This window comes from Enhydra lutris, unplaced genomic scaffold, assembly GCF_002288905.1.
Source record: "Enhydra lutris kenyoni isolate GAN:26980312 unplaced genomic scaffold, ASM228890v2 scaffoldscaffold31, whole genome shotgun sequence".
NCBI classification, from domain to species: Eukaryota; Metazoa; Chordata; class Mammalia; order Carnivora; family Mustelidae; genus Enhydra; species Enhydra lutris.
In genome coordinates this window covers 523445-542476 of record NW_019154115.1, presented here as the reverse complement: position 1 = coordinate 542476, position 19032 = coordinate 523445, and the positions used below count along the sequence as shown (strand labels likewise).

Genomic DNA, 19032 nt, shown 5'->3' with positions numbered 1-19032 from the left:
CAGGAGATGATATGTTCAAACTATATCTCAAAGTTACTCCAGTTTGTGGAGAACAGGAAAATAGGCATCAAGAGTTTCGTACTGGAGCCCCAGGATGGAGCAGGTGCCCCTGGTTCTGAGGTGTTCTCCCTATGGGAGCCCAGTGGTGTCAGAGGAGCTAGTCTGCCCAGACGCCTCTTCTGCATCCTTCTGCTGGGGGTAACCAGCACTTAGCTGATCTCCCCGAGGAAGCAGAGAACAGCAAGTCAGGGGCCTTCTCAGTTTCCCTGGAGGGATACAGGAGGACAGCCACTCACCCCTCACTACATGAGGAGACCCTTGTTCCCATAGGATCACCGGCTCTCCGAAGCTTGTGAGAGGCCACACCCCCAGCTATGGGCTTTCGTCTCTCATCCTGACCCTGGCTGCTTTCCTCCCTCTTTCCCTTCTTCCCTCATTCTCCTTCCTCTTTGACACTCTGCTGGTGCCTGACAGCAATGAATCCCTGGGACCACCAGGAAGAAGGCTAGTGCTTAAAGGGCCTACTTCCCACACAGTCTGCCAAGATCTCTGCATTTAATCTCAGCCTAGAAATCTATTTTATGGCAGGAGCAAGTTTGGGAGGAGAAAAACTTCTTGCAGTGCTAACCAATGGACTTTTCGTGTTTCTCTGCTTTAAATTTGATTGGCTTATGTATATGGACAGACTTCAAATTTCTCTCCTGTGATACTTAAATAAAGCCACTTCATACCCTCCCTACTCTACCCACAAGGCATCAGATTAGTGTGTTTGGGGCATGCCGTTTTCTTTCTATGATTCATAGAGGTCACTGACCTCAAGGCCCCTCCTGTCACATTGTTTCTATCCCTGGCCCAGGCTTCCTATATGAATAAGACTGGTCAATAGCGATGTGGACAGAGCGACTTGGCCTGGTTGCTGTGACTGCTGCCTCTTTGCCCAGCATTTGTAGCAGGACCAGTTTTACGGAGAGGAATGTAACAACTACTTTTGTTTCTGGTCTGCTAGAAAAAATATTCTTTGTTCCAATGATTTACAGATTCCCTCTGCTGTCTCTTTTAATGAATCTAGATGTCTAGACACCTATATTTGCCCCTCTGTTGAGGACATCTTGTCTCTGACAAGAAAAAGAAAAAAGCAAAACAAGAATTCTTAAGCATGAAGAATTTGCTTGGTAAGATTTAACTATTTGTATACGTGTGTGTGAGTGTATGCTCAACTTACCTTACCACCTGACCGACAGAACTGGCTTGACCTGCGGTTTGACCAGCTCACAAGCGTTGCAGAAGGCAACTGCCGCCGCCCCACCCAGCCCTGCTCACTGTTCTGTTGTCCCAGGAGGCTGCTGAATTCCGCAGGGTGCTGGCCAGCTCTTCTCACAGATGCAAAGATGGTATCACCTGACAACCTTGATGGCTCTGACCCAAGTAAGCCCGGGGCCCCGATGCGGCCCTTGGAATTGGGTTTAGGGACCAAACCTCAGCCCTAATTCATTCATTCCCCTGATACTCATTAAGCACCTATCATTTGTCAGGCCCTGCGCTAGGCACCATGCCAGATAGCAGAGAGAGAGCAGTGAGTAAAAGGAGCACAGCCCCTGTCCCTACCAAGCTCACAGCCTTGAGACTTTTGCAAACTGGAGATTTACATCTGTTCTTTGCCTGAACAAGTGCCCATGTGCCTGGAGCCAAGCAGGGCCATGTGTATGGTTCCGTCTTCTGGTCCATGGCAGACGTGGGGCTGGGGTCCTGAGGAAATAAGTTATTTAGAAACTTGCCGGCAGGCATTCTGAGGATAAATGATTAATAAATAAAGAAATAAAACAAAATGCAGAGCTTCCTAAAACCCATGAGGGAACTCCTAAATAAGGGGGAGATTCAGGATCACTCTTAGATCCTAGCAGAATCAGCAGGCTTCAAATTTGGCCATTTTCCATTTTGTTTCCTTGAATGTGGATGATCTCTAGAGGGCTAAAGATTTCACTGTAGACCACCACAATTGTATCCATGATTGACAGGTAGACACACACGCACACACATATATTTACGTACGTAGGCAAGAAACCGCTATGGAGCCTTTCTCTAGCTTATTGCTATGATGTAGTGCCATGGTTTTGGTATCATCAGGGAATGAATTGTTCCCACATAAGTGGTCATTTGCAGATTACCAAAATTACCTTTAAAACATGATGTTTATTTGACATTAACTATTTGTGATCATTTTTTTAAAATATTATAGTTTCCTGCCTTCTTAAACTTTAATTCTATTTAATATATTATATATTTTTTGATGCCTTGAGAAATAATATGTAGGGGCACCTGGGTGGCTCAGTCAGTTAAGCATCGAGCTCTTGGTTTGGCTCAGGTCATGATCTCTGGGTTGTGAGATTGAGCCCTGAGTGGGCTCCCTCACTCTCTGCCACTCCCCCTGCTCGTGCATGCTCTCTCTCTCTCAAATAAATAAATAAATCCTTCTTTTAAAAAAAAGAGAAATTAATATCTACCATAGTGTTAGGCATATGAGGATTACTGTGTGTGTAGAAACAAATTTTAAAGTGTAGAGTACTAAGTAAAGATAATGGGTTCTAATAAAATACTTTACTACAATATGGTAATGTTCTCAAAACCAACTGAAAAGGATAGGGATAGTTAGTCTTCTACCAAGTGGTTCCAGACAACTTTCTGAATTTTCATTTCTGTTCAAAATAATTTTAATTCCCACCTCTTCATTTATTGGTGTTGACTGATACTGATACTTCTTTCTGTTGTCAGTTTATCTCCAGCAGTCTCCTAATTTGCTGATTCCAATCTATTATAGGTCAGAAAACCACTTTTATGAGACTTGCTTCTGAAACATGAATTGGTAGACTGAATTGGAGCTTGCAGAACTTTCCTGTGAGTAATTGACATAGATTTTGTGGAAAGACTGGGCACTCTGAGGGCAGGGATGTCTGTGACTTGTCACTAGCCCCTTCCAGGTGCCTCATACCGCACTTGGCCAGAGTAGATGCTCAGTAAACCTTTCATGAATAGACTAATTTGTCTGCTCAGAGTCCTGCTTGCTCACTTCCTGTTTCTGGGCTGGATTCCAGGTAGTTGGAGGTAGTTGGAGGAAAGGGACCCTCTGGGTAAGGAGAATCCGGCTGCTTTCCATTTACATAACAGGATAGACTCCACAGCCTTCTTAGCCACTCTCCTTGGGATCCTATGCAATGAGTGCAGCAGTTGTCATTTTACAGACGTAAAATCTACAGACTCTCCTAGGCCTGTTCCATTTCTAAACCAGACTCCCCACTACTTAGTACCCCACCTCCACTTTCCTTTTTTTTTCTTTTTTAAATTTAAATTATTCAGGTTATACCAAAGATTCACATTATCAGTATATTATACTCGATAGCATTTGTTTCCAGAGTATCAGACCAGCTTTGCGGGCACTCAGAACTCAGAAGACAGACGGCGGCAAGAGTCACAAGCCAGTGCTCACCGCAGAGCAACACTGCCCAGCAGCCTGCCCTGGAGCGTCTGGCTCTCTCACCGACCCTCCTTTCAGATCCTTCCGTCTTATGGTTTGAGGCAAACCCTTGGCACCACCCAGCACAGCCAAGAACTGGTTATTTGATACCTAGCCAAGCAGAATATAGGTTTTTGAAGAAAGGCCTTTTGTGTTGGTTTAATCTGTGTATGTCGGTTGGTTTAGTCTTTGTGGGATGGCTGTGTGTCATCCTCATCTTCACGTGGGCTGGCAGAGGTGTGCGAGAAGCTGGCTGGCAGCCAGACATGGGAAGGAACTCCAGCCCAGCGACAGAAAGGCTCTGTGCCCAGGAAGGGGAGGCCTCAGGACTCTCACAGCCCTGGGCAGGCCTGGGAGGTGAGAGGCCACCACTCAGTCAGAGGAGTTTTCCAGACCCAGCTCCACCAGTGACCGGCTGGGGGGCCTGGGGCAAGTCTCTCCAACTTTCTGAGTGTTAGATTTCTTCTTATAAAAGAGCAGATTCATCCCTGTCTACCCGCTTCAGAGAGTGTTCAGAGACTGAGACCATGTAGGTAAGGGGCTTTATAAACTCTTGAGTACTGGCTTTGCCCGTGACAGGCTTTACATTGTGGTGAGTGTTGCTGAGCTTCTAGCAATGCAGTGTCCTAGAGGATTTTGGATTCCTTCACACCAAATGAGAGAGCAGTGTCACTTATGACCCGCGTTGGTGGGGGGAGGGTTTGGATCTTTTCCAGACCCTTCTCTATTACCAGGCCAAGGAGATCTGAATTGGTACTCAGGACCTTGAGGTTCCCAAGCCCAACTTCCTTTTAGGGTAGAAGATAGCTTATCATAAATTCATTCTTTAGGGAAGTCAGGAGTCAGTTCAGGCTGTCGTGTGTTTCTCACAGTTCTGGAGACTGGACGTCTGAAATCAGGGTGCCAGCCTACTTGGGTTCTGAGGAGGACCCTCTTCCAGGCTGCAGACAGCCAACTTCTTGTATTCTCACAGGGCAGGAGCAGCCCTGAGAGCTCTCTGAAGTCTCCTCTGTAAGGACACTAACCCCATTCATGAGCGCTCCTTCATTGTCATTTTCAGTCACCTCCCGAAGGCCCCACCTCCTGATGCCATCACACTGGGGGTTAGGATTTCAACATGAGTGGAGGAGGGACATAAACATTCATTCTGTAACAAGGGACAACATATGCAGACCTGCGGCAACATGACGTGAAGCCCCTTGAAACCTCTGAGTCAGAAAATGGGCTCTGGACCTAAGAAGAAGAGATGTAGTAGGATTCTTCCCCAAGGCCAGACACAGATGAATTTGTTAACTAGGAACCCCCTGTCACTTTGATTCACTCATTCCAGTAACTCTCATGTGCCTAGCCCTCCAGGAGAGCAATGGAACACACAAGAGTGAAAGACACAGTCCTGGCCCTTTTGGAACTGGAAATGAAGCTATACACACTTACATTGGGATTGCTGCTGCCATGTTTTGGGGTTGAAAATGAAAGACTGTTGCTGGCTGTGCTGCCTGGGCAGACTTCCTGGGCTTAAGGATTTCCTTACGTGCTTCAAGGGAAGCTCATCACGGGTCTGAATCAGGATCCCACAACACAAGCCTATTAGCTTTAGCCCTTCTTGCTCTGTTTTCAGATTGACAGGTCTAGCACAACAGCCTCAAGACACGCGCGCGCGCGCGCGCACACACACACACACACACACACACACACACAGAGTTAGCTAAGCCTCTCTTTCTCTCTACCACTCATCTCTGTTTCTTGGATCGTGCTTATGCTGGGATTTTCTTTTCAGAGCTGTCAGAATGCACTTCCTACCCCACCACCGCAAGATCCTGGCTGGCATCCCCAACTCTGTTTGCAGAGCTCTGTCCTGTGCAGGCAGGGCCAGGGAGAGGCCGCGGCAGTGGCTTCCCAGGTAGCCTGAAGCTTTCCGAGGAGTCCCCGCCAGAATGCAGGGCCTGCTGCTGCCAGACCCCCATTCTAATGTGTGGCCCTTATGGAGAGAGGAGGGTGGGTTGATGGAAAGCACTCATTAGGTCTCATACTGGGAGGGGACTTCTGGTCCTACAAGTATATGGAAGCCAGATCCAGCAGGAGAAGACTTGGAGCAGCAGAACTGGTGAGCTAACCACTCACATTATAGTCACAGATACTGTCTCACTTGCTCCTTGTCTAAACCCTGAAGGCTACCATCTATCTCTTTTTTTTTTTTTTTCTTTTAATTCCAGTGTAGTTAACAGACTGTTACATTAGTTTCAGGTGTCCAGTATATCAATTCAACAGTTCTATACAGTCCTCAGTGCTCATGATGATAGGGGTACTCTTAATCCCCCCACCTAGTTCACCCATCCCCCCACCGACCTCCCCTCTGCCAATAATTTATCTGTTCTGTATAGGTGAGAGTCCGTTGTCTTTTCTTCTTTGCTCATTTGTTTTCTTTCTTAAATCCAAATATGAGTATTTGTGTTTCTCTGACTTCTTTAATAATATTTTTTTAAAGATATATTTATTTATTTGAGGGAGAGAACACGAGCAGGGCGGGGAAAGGTGCCCCTCTGACTGACTTCTTTCACTTAGCATTATACCCCTCTAGATTCATCCACATGGTTGCAAATGGCAACATTTCATTCTTTTCATGGCTGAGTCATATTCCATTGTATATATCCACCATATCATCTTTACCCGTTCATCAGTCGATGGACACGCAGGCTGCTTCCCTAAGTTGGCTATTGTAAATAATGCTGCAGTAAACATATGGGTGCATGTGTCTTTTTGAATTAGTGTTTTGGTCTTCTCTGGATAAATACCCACTAGTGGAATTACTGGATCATATGGGAATTCTATTTAATATTTTGAGGAACCTCCATACAGTTTTCCCCAGTGGCAGCACAGTTTGCATTCCCACCAACACTGCAAGAGGGTTCCCCTTTCTCCACATCCTTGCCCACACTTGTCATTTCTTGTGTTTTTGATTTTAGTCATTCTGAACGACACCTCACACCTCAGAGGTGTGAGGTGATATTTCTTTGTGGTTTTGATTTGCATTTCTCTGATGATGAGTGATGTTGAGCATCTTTTCATGTGTCTGTTGGCCATTCAGATCTCTTCTTTGGAGAAATGTCTGTTCGTGTCATCTGTCCATTTTTAATTGGATAATTTGGGTTTTAGGTGTTGAGTTAAGTTTGGTTTTGGTTTGGTTTGGTTTTCTTTTGTTTTCTTACAGAGAGCATGTGTAGGAGTGGGAATGGTGGTGCAGCAGAGGAAGGGGGAGAGAGAGAGAGACAGAATCTTAAGCAGGCTTCATGCCCAGCCAGGATCCCAAAGCAGGACTCAGTCTCAGGACTCCTGAGATCATGACCTGAGCTGAAATCAAGAGTCAGACACTTAAGTGACTGAGCCACCCAGGTACCCCTATAAGCTCATTATACATTTTGGATACTAACCCCTTATGTCATTTGCATATTTCTGCTCCCATTCTGTAGGCTGTCTTTTAGTTTTGTTGATTGTTCCCTTTGCTGTGCAGAATATCTATCCCTATTTTATAGAAAGGACCCTGAGGCTCAAATTGGTTAACTGACCAGAGCTAGCCTTAGGGCCCAGGGCTACCCAACAGCAAGCCCTCTTGAGCCTGTAGATTTGTGACTTATGGCCACTGAGAAACAATTGATTCCCCATCAACTCTGAAATATACCTGGTTAATGAGGGTAGTCTTTCTTTCTTTTTTTTTTTTCCTTTTAATTTTATTTATTTGACAGAGAGAGAGACAGCAAGAGAGGGAACACAAACAGGGGGAGTGGGAGAGGGAGCAGCAGGCTTCCCGCTGAGTAGGGAGCCCCCTGGGGGGCTCCATCCCAGGACCCTGGGATCATGACCTGAGCTGAAGGCAGATGCTTAACAACTGAAATATTATGCTGGCCGGGAGCAGTTGAGGAATCGGCGCTGTGCTATGGGCTGAGTTGTGTCCCCCAAAGTGCATATTTTGTCCCTTAACCTCCAATGTGACTGTACTTGGAGATGAATAAGGTCATAAGGTGGAGTCTTAATGAGATAGGATTGGTGGCCTTGTAAGACTAGGAAGAGAGCTGTCTCTTTCTGTGTACACTCACCGAGGCAAGGACTCATGGAGGTGTTGGTCTACGCACCAAGAAGAGAGCACTCGTCAACCATGCTGGCACCCTGATCTTAGACTTTCAGGCTCCAGAACTATAAGAATATAAATTTCCGTTGTTTAAGCCATCCAGTCTATGGTATTTTGTTATGGCGGCCTGAACAGACTAAAGCAGGCTGGTATTTGAATCTGGGAGCTTCTGTGCACCTAAAATTCCTCCCTACCCATCTGCCCTGAGGTCCAACCCACCTTCTCAGCGCAGCCTTCCACGTTTACCTAAAAGTAATCCTTCCCTCCCACGGGGTCCCCTAATCCTTTGTCCTTCCCTTCTGATGACCCAGTCTCCTTTGTATTAGTTGTCATTTGCATACATACCTCTGCTCCCTGAGAGCTGAAGCATGGATTCTCTCCGTGTTCCTATAGCACTTGGCACAGGAGGCACTCAGTAAATGTCGGCTGAATTTAGAGCTCTCTTCCGGTTCTGTCTCTCACTGCACCAAGTTATACTTCACCTATACTCTCTACTTTGTGAATGCACAACGATTGGAGCTGGTGGGTGGCCAGAGGTTGGCAGATGAAGGAATCAGCACATCCAGTTATCTAGTCCAGATTCCTTAAAAAAAAAATTTTTTTTTTTACTAGATTCCTTCTTAACACTAGCATTCAGATCCTCCTGGCCCTCGAGCGGGCTGTAGTACACATTGGCAGCATGTAAAGCCTTCTTGTAAAGCCCCTTCTTCCCAGAACTGTTGATAGTTCCAAAACAAAGAGGGAGTGGGAGGTCCTCTCCTCCCCACCATCATTCCCCCAAACCCCTGTCAATCATACTAAAGAAAAAAGTGGTGAATACCAGGACATTTGGGTAAGAGATGTCCTTCATTGATGGTGGAATTATGCCCACTGGTTTCTGCTGAGAAGACCAGAGGAAGGACCCATGGCGCTCATAGTACTCTTTCTTGTGTTCTAGTACAGACAAATAGTTTCCGTATGATTTGTCTTAAATTCAAAGTGTAGGAATCTAGTTTTGAATGAAAAGGAATATATTTAAAGATCCAGCATCCTTGGTCATGTTCTCTTTATTTGGGCACTGGTGACACAGGTGTGTTCACTTTATAAAGATGGAGCTGTTTACTTAAGAGGTTCCTGTATGTTATGCTTTGATGAAAAGTTTACTTTTGAAAAAATGCTCTACCTTGAAACCCAGAGAAACTGGACCATTTTCCCAGCATTACATGACAAATTGGTGCCCAGAGTAAAGGCACGAACCCAGGCCTCCCAGCTCTTTAGTTAGTACCTATTTGAAACTGCGCCTAAGAGCAAGTGGAAAGTTCAATTTCAATTTCTTTTGATCTGAATGTTGCTGGAAATTCCCCTCATTTCCTTTGGAGCTCTGCTGTGCATTTGAAAGTGGACATCATATTGGAGAGGGTCTTCTCATTATTATGGAGCCATCCCGGCCCCCTACATGCTGTCTAACTGATGACGATGACGCCCAAAGAAATCTATAGCCAGGTGCCTCCTTTCTCTCGGGGCAGTGGTCTGGAAAGGAGCTCTGTGGGAAGCCCCTTTGGGTGTGTGTTGGCCTGTGTGCCCTGAAAGGAAGGGCGGGTGGCCTGGCCAGGCTCAGGGTAGAACTCACCTTAGGCCTTATCAGCAGCCGCTGGTCTAGAGAAAGGTGACAGACTGATAATTACAGCTCCATCGGGAAGGCAGAGAGAGAGAAAACATCCTTGTAAATCTGAGGTTTTTCTTAACTGTTTGCATTTCATTCGTTTGCCAAGACTTTCATATTCCATGATGACTCTCTAAACCTTGGAAAGCTGGAGCAGCTCGTGTGACATTTGACCATGCCAAGGCCTGAGAGCGAGTGACTGGATAAAATAAACCTGAGCCCTGCCCTCATCTGCACCAAGCCTCTCAGGCAACTCTCCTGGCGCCGAAGGCCCAGTCATGCTCTCTGTGCCGCAGCCTTGCTTCCCCGCCCCTGTGGGAAGTGATCAGCCTAATGACCACTCACCTGTGCTCACTGACAGCAAAATGCCACCCCTCTGTACCGGAATTACCCAGGAGTGGTTTTGCCCACCAGGTCTCAGTGCCCTAGGTTGGCCCTGCCCCGGACTTCCTAATCCTGTCTTCCCACACTGTCAGAAATGTGGTTCAAAGGACAGTGCTGATGAGATATCCCACTGCCTCACAGCAAGCCAGGGGGTGTGGCTCTTAACCCCCACCCCTTCCCTGGCAGACCCCTTACCTATAACCTGATTAAGTTCTCTCCTGGGTGGTCATGTGGGTAGAACACCCTACCCAAGGTGACCAAACTTCCTAACTCCATTTGTGTCTTCTGCACTATAGAGACTTAAAAATAGTGGCCTCTGGTAGGTCATCTCATGAGACTGCTGGTGACCTCTGTAAACTCACTTCTTCAACAGGCAAGTGAGAGCCAGCTCCATTCCTGGAAGGAACTTCCAGGCCCCTGAGGGGCTCTGCTTTGGCCCATGAGGGTCAGGAGTCCAGGTGGAGGAAGTTCTCGTTAAGTTTGCACGTTCTGTGCTCATTTACCAGGAACCAGGAGCTGTCATCTTTGAGTTAACATTGTGCCTGTGCCAGCCAGACTGGTTTAATATCTTTTCAATTAGTGAATCTTCCAATAATAGCATTTTAACAATGAAGTTCCAAAGAAAAAAACTTCTGCTTCATTTTTGGACAAGGGGGAAAAGAGACTTGTAATAATGGGATCATTATCAATTCTAAAGTGGTGGTCATTTGGCTGTGCTACAAAATTTGTAGCTAATAATTAAAGCTTTAAGTAAATGCTTTATCAATAAAATAGATGATGGGACATATTTTTCTCAGCCAGTGGTCAGAAACGGCTGCACCTAGCCATGTGCTGAATTGTCACACTGTGAGTCTTTAAAATTCCTGCTGGATTTGAAGGTATTAACAAGTCCCTATCAACATTCTCTAAAGGTTTTTGATGTCATTTTAGCTATTGAACTAAAATATGTGAACTCTTACTTTGTTGATTTTGTTCTTAAACCGAACTGCATTATCATCTGAGAGTGTGTTCTTAAAGTATTGTTAAAAGTACTTTGAAAACTTGTAAATCCCTGTAATTTATGTTTCTCCTGCCTCTGCTATTTCACTCTGTCCTTCTGGTTTTAATTTGAATGCAGTCCTGTCTGGGTGTGTACCTGTAAAATTATGTTTTTCCAAGTACAATTTACAGTCCTGACCTTAGATTTTACAGTGTTCCTAGCTTTCTGTGAGCTTCCTCTTATACCAAGAAGTGGGCTTTGGGTCACCAAGCTCTTTCATATTAGAACCGTCTAATCAAGGTTACTTGAAACATCTGATTTTGACATTTCTTAGTTTATCATGGAGGCCTAGGGAGTAAATTAGGAGGGCTTCCCTGCAAGCCCATTAATTGCATTGCCCCATTTCTTAAAATGTACACAGTTGTAAACCTAGACTGCTTCAAGACAAGAGTCTCATTTATCTAAACAATTCTCCTTTTAGACTCAATGGCACTGATGGAAACACAGATTAGGGGTATGGATCAGAGGAAGGATCTTTTGGAGCCTGTGCTTGCTGAAACTTCGCAGTCTCCTTACAGTCCCCTTTTCTTTGCAAGGGCTCATCTGCATGCGGAATAGGTCTGTCTATTCCAGGAGCTAGGTTAGGGGAAGACTGCAGCGGGCAGAGGGGTAGGAGAGGGCGTCTTTCTTCTGAGCGAGCTTTCGGCAGGTTTCAAGCAATAGGGCTGCTCTGCTTCAAGGGGGAGAGGGACTTTATTAAAGTGGTGTGTATCCTGAATCCATTTCGCAGGCACCCTCTCTCCTTGGCGGCCATGCTCTTTAGCTGTGGAGTGTAAATGGCTGCAGAACTCTGGGAAGGAGAGTTCTTTTCTTTCTGTTCCTTTCCAGTATCACTTAGGAGTTCCGAGTCTCTCTTTTTTTGTTTTTCTTGTTCTTTTTCCTCTCCCTGTCTCCTTCCACTCCTTCTGCCTGTCCTCCATGTTTCTTACAGACACTGTTGGGGCTGCAGGAGGAAGGAGCAGGCACGGCTCTCTGGCAGTTGACCTAGGTTCCCTCCTGTTTCAGGTAATCGTACAGTCTGGCCGCCACCCCACAGTCCTGCAGAAGCTCTGCCAGCTGCCCTTCCAGTATTTCAGTGACCCACGGCTGATCAAAGTGCTGTTCCCTTCACTTATCGCTGCTTGTTACAACAACCGTCAGAACAAGATCATTCTGGAGCAAGAGATGAGCTGTCTTTTACTGGCCACATTCATTCAGGTACCTTCTGTCTCCTGCCTGATCCCCTGGCTTTATGTGTAAGCTAATGCAGTGGAAAAGTAAAAGTGAACCAGCTGTTTATTCTTGCCATCCACAGTATCTTTTGAATTTTGCACGTATCTCTGTGCTTGAAAATTAATTTCTAAAATATGAGGGTAGTAAAACTGGGGTTGAGTGTTGTGCAACTTCTACTTGGAGGATTTCAAGAAAAGGATATTTTTCCAGTTGATGAAATGGTAAAACCCACACCAAGGAAATGTTTTTAAAAAGATGGCCAGACTTCTTTAAGGCTTTAGCACTGACACGCATCTAGCTTTTAGCCTCGCTGCAGGGAATAGATAAGGATTACGGAAGAAAGATCAAGTAAAACTTCAATTGATTTGTAAGTTTTTAAATAAATATGATTCATATACACATCTGTGTATGTGTCATAAAATCTTGTTATATTGCTTTTTTAAAAGATCTAATGCTTGTAAGAATGGCCTTATATTTTTATGATCCAGCTCAAGTCTATAGGACTGGAATCAGAATTAGCGCTGGAGCAAAGTATAGCAACGTCTCTGCAGCTAAATTAACTCATTCAACTGACAATAGAAAATCAAGTTGGCTATTCTTTTTCCTGTCATTGTAGATCATTAATTGTTGAAAATCTTCCATTTTCTTTGAAATGTTCTACCATAAAAACCAGTGTGTTTTTGTTCCATGACGTACGTGTGATTAACAGACAATGTTTTCTGTTTGTAATAATGAAACAGAAAGCAGAGCTCTGTATTAGTGTTGTCCCTTATTCTGGCTAATACGCATATATCATTGTTGAAAGGATGCGATCCTTCCTGGCTGGTTGGGATGGCTAAAGAGTCTAGCTTTCTTCACCTTAGACAGCAGTTAGGGGTTTACATTTTTTAAACTATCCTCTATCAGATGATCAATCAATAAATACAACTAGATCAGTTGTGTTTAAAAATGTCTACTTGCAGCGTAGTTATTCTCTTTGAGTCTGGGTTCTATTTTCTGAAAAATTTTTCAAAGATATTCAGATCCACAGGTAGGGTATGGATTTTCAAAACAAAAAAAAATCTTACAGTTAAATTAAAATCTTAATGAAGTCTTACGTAACCATCAATTCAACATTTAAGAATTCTCATATATTCTTAAAGCCTTATGGTTAAAAATTAAATAGAAAATATGATATAGAGGATTTTTAAGACTGATCTTAGAATTCTTTCTCTTATCCAACAGGTAATTCTTTCCCCCCACCACCCCCGCTCTGGGGTACTGGGCACTGTTCTAGGCACTGGGAATAATCAATCAAAAATAAGCAATCAAAAAATACAGCAATACAAAAAAACGCATAAAAATCCGTGCCTTTATAGATCTTTCATTAAAGTTGGGGGAGTCAAACAAACAAACCAACAAAAAAAATAAGTCAAACAAATAGCATGTCAGATGGTGTTAAGCACTGGAAAGAGGGGTAGGGACTGCCAGGGGGGTGATGAGCAGAGAGGCCTCAACCAAGACAGTGATATTTGAGCAAAGACAATCTTGCATCTATACCAGCTTAGTCCCTTACATTTTCAACTGCCTGGAAAACAATTTCTAAAGGTACAAATGATATCAGACTCTAAAGTAAAGAACATATATATTACTTGTTTTCATCTTGTATTTCTCTTTTTTTTTAAGATTTTATTTTTTATTTGACAGAGACATAGTGAGAGAGAGGGAACACAAGCAGGGGGAGTGGGAGAGGGAGAAGCAGACTGCAGGGCTCAATCCCAGGACCCTGAGATCATGACCTGAGCCAAAGGCAGATGCTTAACAACTAACCCACACAGGCACCCCATCTTAAAGTATTTCTAAGACAGAGTTAAATGTAATTTAATGTAACACATTTAACATACGTTTGGACACACACATTTTGTAAATGTTATAGAAATTTCTTATTTGGGATAGCATCTTAGATTAGTGAAATTGAATCAGGTCTTCTTTTCTATAATTATTATCAGGGGAATTAATATATATTAGATTTGAGTTTATAGAATGGTTCTTTGAGGTCCCCACGTGTTAGAGTATTAATAGTCACTAGAAAATGATACTAAAAATAGGAGCTGGTGGTTTGTCATAGGTTTATGAAAATTTACGTATTATGTACGATATTTTTCACTTTCCCTCTAAAAGTAAAATTACTAGACTTTAAAGATTTAGATGTAGATTGTATAAGGCCTTTTAGAATCATGCTTTTTAAAAAAGTGTTAAAAACCTTGCAGTATTTTAGGATAATTAATCTGCCCAAAGCCTTCAGTTTGTTAGCTGAAAGAAAGTTATAGTTTCTACAACAGACAGCAGCATAGCCACTACTGATCCATAGCAAAATGTAAGTCATCACTGTTCGATTTAAGTAAGAGAACCTCAACTTCGTAAGCTTTTATATTTGGGCTCCAGAGTATTCATGCTAAGATGGTTCTCTCAGAATTCAGAAGCACATCTGAAGCTGCCCTCAGCGGAATTCTCTGTGTCTAGCTTTGGTATAAAAACACTTTTCTTGTCTCACACAGGATTTTGAACAGACATCAGGTCAGGCAGATAACCAGTCTCATCAGCCCAAAGGTACGTCTCTATTGAAATGAAATTATCATGTGTTTGTTAGCCAGACAGACATGTTTCTAACTCCACCCTCTGGAATTGTTACAGGAATCAATTTATTACATCACCTAAAACATTTGAGATCTGGATATCAAGTATATTTCAATGAGTAAAGAAACAGACTTTGTCATCAACATGAATGCATCAGAACATACAGAGAAATCTATGGAAATAAAAGAAAAGCACAAAACATCTTTCTGTAATTTATATTCACCTCAAGCAAGATATAATAAATGGTGACTAATTACTAAAGAGCCGCTTCATAATACAGAGACAAGCAGATCATTAATATTCACCTACATTCCTCACATAAATGCTAAAATCACATGGGTTTGGTTCAGAATAAAACTATTAATGATAGTAGCCCATATTTTCCCCCTAATTTTTTTATTGAGAATATAAAGTATAAAATTGTTTTGCTTGGAGAAAAAGCCATCAGATTAGCAAGAGTTCAGAGGCCAAAGATTTATAAGCTTTTTTTTTTTCCTGTAGTGTTCCTGATGAGGTGTTTCCTATGATCAGAGCGAGAGATGTAGAATCTTAAAGTGCATTTTTACTTTTTTAAATATTCTATTCACACTGTAATTGAGAAGTACAAGTTGCTCTTTGTCTGACTGTCAGGACAGCATCTCTGATTAATGAGACCCTAATACAGATTTTCCCCAATTCTTCCATTAGTGTGATAGTCTTTAAAGTGGCCAGAGGCCCACTTCCAGCAGGACCCTCTAGGGCACCCACAAAGTAGCCCCTACTTGGGGGGGTGAGGAGTCACGTTGGACACACACACACACACACACACGTGCTCCAATTGTCTATGGGGGCAGGTGTTGAAAAGTACATAGAAAAGAATATAAAGCTGTAACAATATCATGAAAAAAAATGTCATGTTTTATTGATTCAGGCATTCAGAGAAGTAAACAGAAAGCTAGGCCCCTTTTCAGAAATTCCAGTCAACATCATAGTCAGTACCATTTGTCTAAGCCAGAGTTAGTGTGCAAGTTCAGGTCTGCCCTGACTCACTCACAGCCTCTTTTTTAAGCTATTGGAGGCTACATGGGAGAAATCAGTATAATTTATTACTCTTTCTTATAAAGCAATGTCTTAAATCTTGAATATATAAAAATATCTTTAAAAATCCTCTAATGTATTTATTTTTAATTGTACAGCATTTTTTTTTTCGCCAGTAAGAAGTATAGACATTCTTTTTTCCTCCTTTCTCCAGGCTGTAAGGATGAGTCACCGTTTGCTACATATCTGGCAGGCAGAGTCCTAAGAGCCACGTCTGTCTGCGCGGTGGGCTGAGGCCTGTGGGAGTTTCAACTTACTTTCTTTTCCCAGGGCCCATCTTCTCTGAAGTCCATGCTTTCCCCAGTTACGATGGGCTTAATCCACAGTACAGCAAATGGGGCCTTGTTCTCTGCATTTGTCAGGAAGAGTCATCGTTATATTGGTTACAGCTCCTGATATGGTTACTTGGTTTAAAAGAAACGATTATGCCACACTAAGTGCCAGTCTGCACTTTGGATTTCTGTTCCTCTTTTGCTTAGATTTAGTCCCCATAAAATGTTTCAAGGCATTTTGAGTTCATCGCCCAGGGAAACTCCGCATTGTAAGTGTAAAGCAGCTCCTCGTAGCGCCACGTTCTTAATTGCTAAAGAATTCTGGTGCCCAGTCTCACTGCTTGATCACTCTCCAGCTACGAAGATTGTTTTCTTTGTCACATCAATAACCAATAAAGTTCTTACTCATCCCCTCTGCTTTGTTAGATGACTGAGCACCAGATTTGAGCTTTTTAAAAGTCATGCTTAAAATATTTTAAATTAGACTATTTTAGAAGATAAACATCAAGTTTACATACAGATTTACCTTTTCAAGGCTATCTTAAGAATGGAATGTCTATCATTTTATTTTGTTCACCATACTTACTTTCCCCTGTTTTCTTTCTTTCTGGAGTCCAAAAACAATCTTTTATAATGTTTTACAGAAGGGGTTAATGTTTGAATATGTGAGAAGCACAAAATCAATTGTGATTTTATACATATATATGTATATATATATGTGTATATATATGTGTATATATATGTATATATATATGTGTATATATATATGTATACACACACACACATATAAATATATATAGTGCTGTAGGTAGAGATAAACAGATCAATTACCTTCTTTATATAAACTTACATAATGGTTTATTTGAAGTGCATGACTCCATTTTGTAGTCAGATATCAAAATAATTTCAGTTGCTTAAACTTCAAAGAATTTAACTATTTTCTTTTTTCCCTCTCAGGAAAATCCCTTGGTTCCCAAGACTATCTTGAACTGGCTAACAGATTTCCTCAGGAGGCCTGGGAAGAAGCTCGACAGTTTTTTTTAAAAAAAGAGAAAAAATAAATGACTTCGTTAGTTCTGTATTTGAGTACCCTTGCTAATATTTTAAATTGTTCAAACAAATGTTCTAACTGTTCCTTAAGAAACTCATTTTCACATGTTTATACTCTCCCCCTGCACTGTAGATATGGTATATACTTTGCACTATTTATAATGACTGTAGATACTTTAATGGTCTAATTCTGCAAGTTGAGTTTATTTCACTTATGCACAATATTTTGGAGTTCAGTAACCTATATCCTATCATAATATATACTTTGCATTTGTAACATGGGTGAAATTAGACATTAAATTAGCAAGTCTGTTTTGTTCTTGTAATAAAATAACTTATTCCGTTTGCAGTGGTGACTTTTCTTATTAAGGCAGTAAAATTTGGAAAGAAAAATGTTAACTCCAACTCTGGGAGTGTCTTAGTTAAAGACTTAAAGTTAACCTCTAAATTTCCCTTTTTAAGGTGTGGAGTAAAGATGTTTTAACGCTTGGGTATTCTAATTACATAATATATTTGGGGGGCCATTTGAAATGGACTGGGAGCCCTGTGTTCATTGGTCTGCCCAGCTCTTCCTGGCAGATAGTACTGAGAGCCTCCTATAGCATTGCTGAACTGAAATTATTCTCCAGAATAAACATTAGCGATTCAAAACGATGAGCCACAGTGAATCACCTTGAAGTATTTTCTCAATAATTGTGAAGTCAACCGCTGAAGTAAAAGTAAAACAGAAGGCCACGAGGGCTCTGAGTAAAAGGTGTAACCGACCCCCGTGCACCGCTCACAGTTGAACATGAGAAGTCCGCCCGGGAGACGTCGACCTTTTCCTAGCTCCTTCTCATCGTTTCTCCACGTTAAGCCGATGGTCAGTGCTAAGCTGTTCATTGAGTGACATCTGTAATCATTTCTGTCAGATAAGGATCAAACATTACCAAGAAAAAAAGATCTGGTTGGGGAAAAAAGTGGCCTGAATATGTGTCAGAGACCAGAGTACAGGGAAGTCGGAGGGGCGGGACTAGAAAAATTTGGAAGTTTCATCGGTTTTTTAAAAAGTAAACTTAGCCTACCTAATGTTCAGGACACTTCTTTCTGGAGCCTCACAAAGCTGCTGAATTACATGTATGCTGTTTTTACTTTTTTGCAAATCGGGAGAAATAAAGAGGTCCCAAAAATTCAAACAATCCATCAATCGATCGACGGCGACCGTCCCCCGTCCCCCGTCCCCCGCCCCTCGCCCCTACCGGGTGCGCTGCGGAATCCGGCCGGCGCGGAACCGGGTGTCTTCCGCGCGTCGGGCCACTGCCTGGCGTCAGCTCCAACCCCGCGAATCTCGCCGGGGCCGCGGGGCGGGGGCCGCCCGCTCCCGAGCCGGTGGGACCCGCTCTCGGGAAGCCCCTCCCGCCAGGGCTCCGGGGGTGACTCGGCCGGAAGCGCGGGATCCGGGACACCGCCCGCGGCGCGCGCAGAACCAAGGCGAGCCGGGCTGTGCGCCGGGACCCTCCTCCCGGAAGGCTGCCGGGGCTCTTCTGCTGCCGGGGGTTGGGGGTGGGGTGGGCCAAGGGGGTGGGGAGCTGGCAGGTGTGCGCCGCCCGCTCGCTCCGCGACCCGCAGCAGCCAGCCCGGGACGCCCCAGCCAGTCGAGGAGTTCCCGAACACCGCCCTCCCAGCGCGTCTTGGGGCGTGAACGCAGAATCCTTGTAGCTGAAAGGAATAATCAAATATTTATAAGATTTCCTGCAAGACGCTTCACAATAGAATATACTTCTTATCTAGTCGGAAATTTGCCAGAAAGTCATAAATAATTGAGACAGCTGTGATTAACCTCCCAGAAACCATACCAGAATTCGCAATTAAACATTTAATTGAATAGTGTCTTTTGCCCCCCTCGTCCGGGAGGGGAGGGGGGGTTGATGGAGACAAATGCCGGCTCCGCCCGGCTAGGGAGTTTGCGAGAATCCGGCCTGGAGTTCCGCGGCGCCCCGCGACCCGCACGGTTTCTTGCGTCTCTCCAGTTCCCTCCTTTAAGGCGCGTTTGGCGCGGCCAGTGATTTAAGCTCTAACTCCCCTGAGTTTTATGACTTCCAAAGTCTCCAGGGATGGGGGAGCGCAGCG

General features: G+C 43.6%; 1 protein-coding gene across 1 annotated transcript in view; it reads left to right on the top strand.

Annotated features, from left to right (window-relative positions):
- LOC111153247 (S-phase cyclin A associated protein in the ER) overlaps window positions 1-17888 on the top strand; it is a 491788-nt gene extending 473900 nt beyond the window's left edge. The window contains exons 30-32 of the mRNA XM_022512152.1: window positions 11702-11893; window positions 14446-14497; window positions 16831-17888. Of these exons, the coding sequence (XP_022367860.1) occupies window positions 11702-11893; window positions 14446-14497; window positions 16831-16934 (348 nt within the window). The 3' untranslated portion in view covers window positions 16935-17888. The remainder of the gene's footprint in view (window positions 1-11701; window positions 11894-14445; window positions 14498-16830) is intronic.
- Window positions 17889-19032: the final 1144 nt, after the last annotated feature.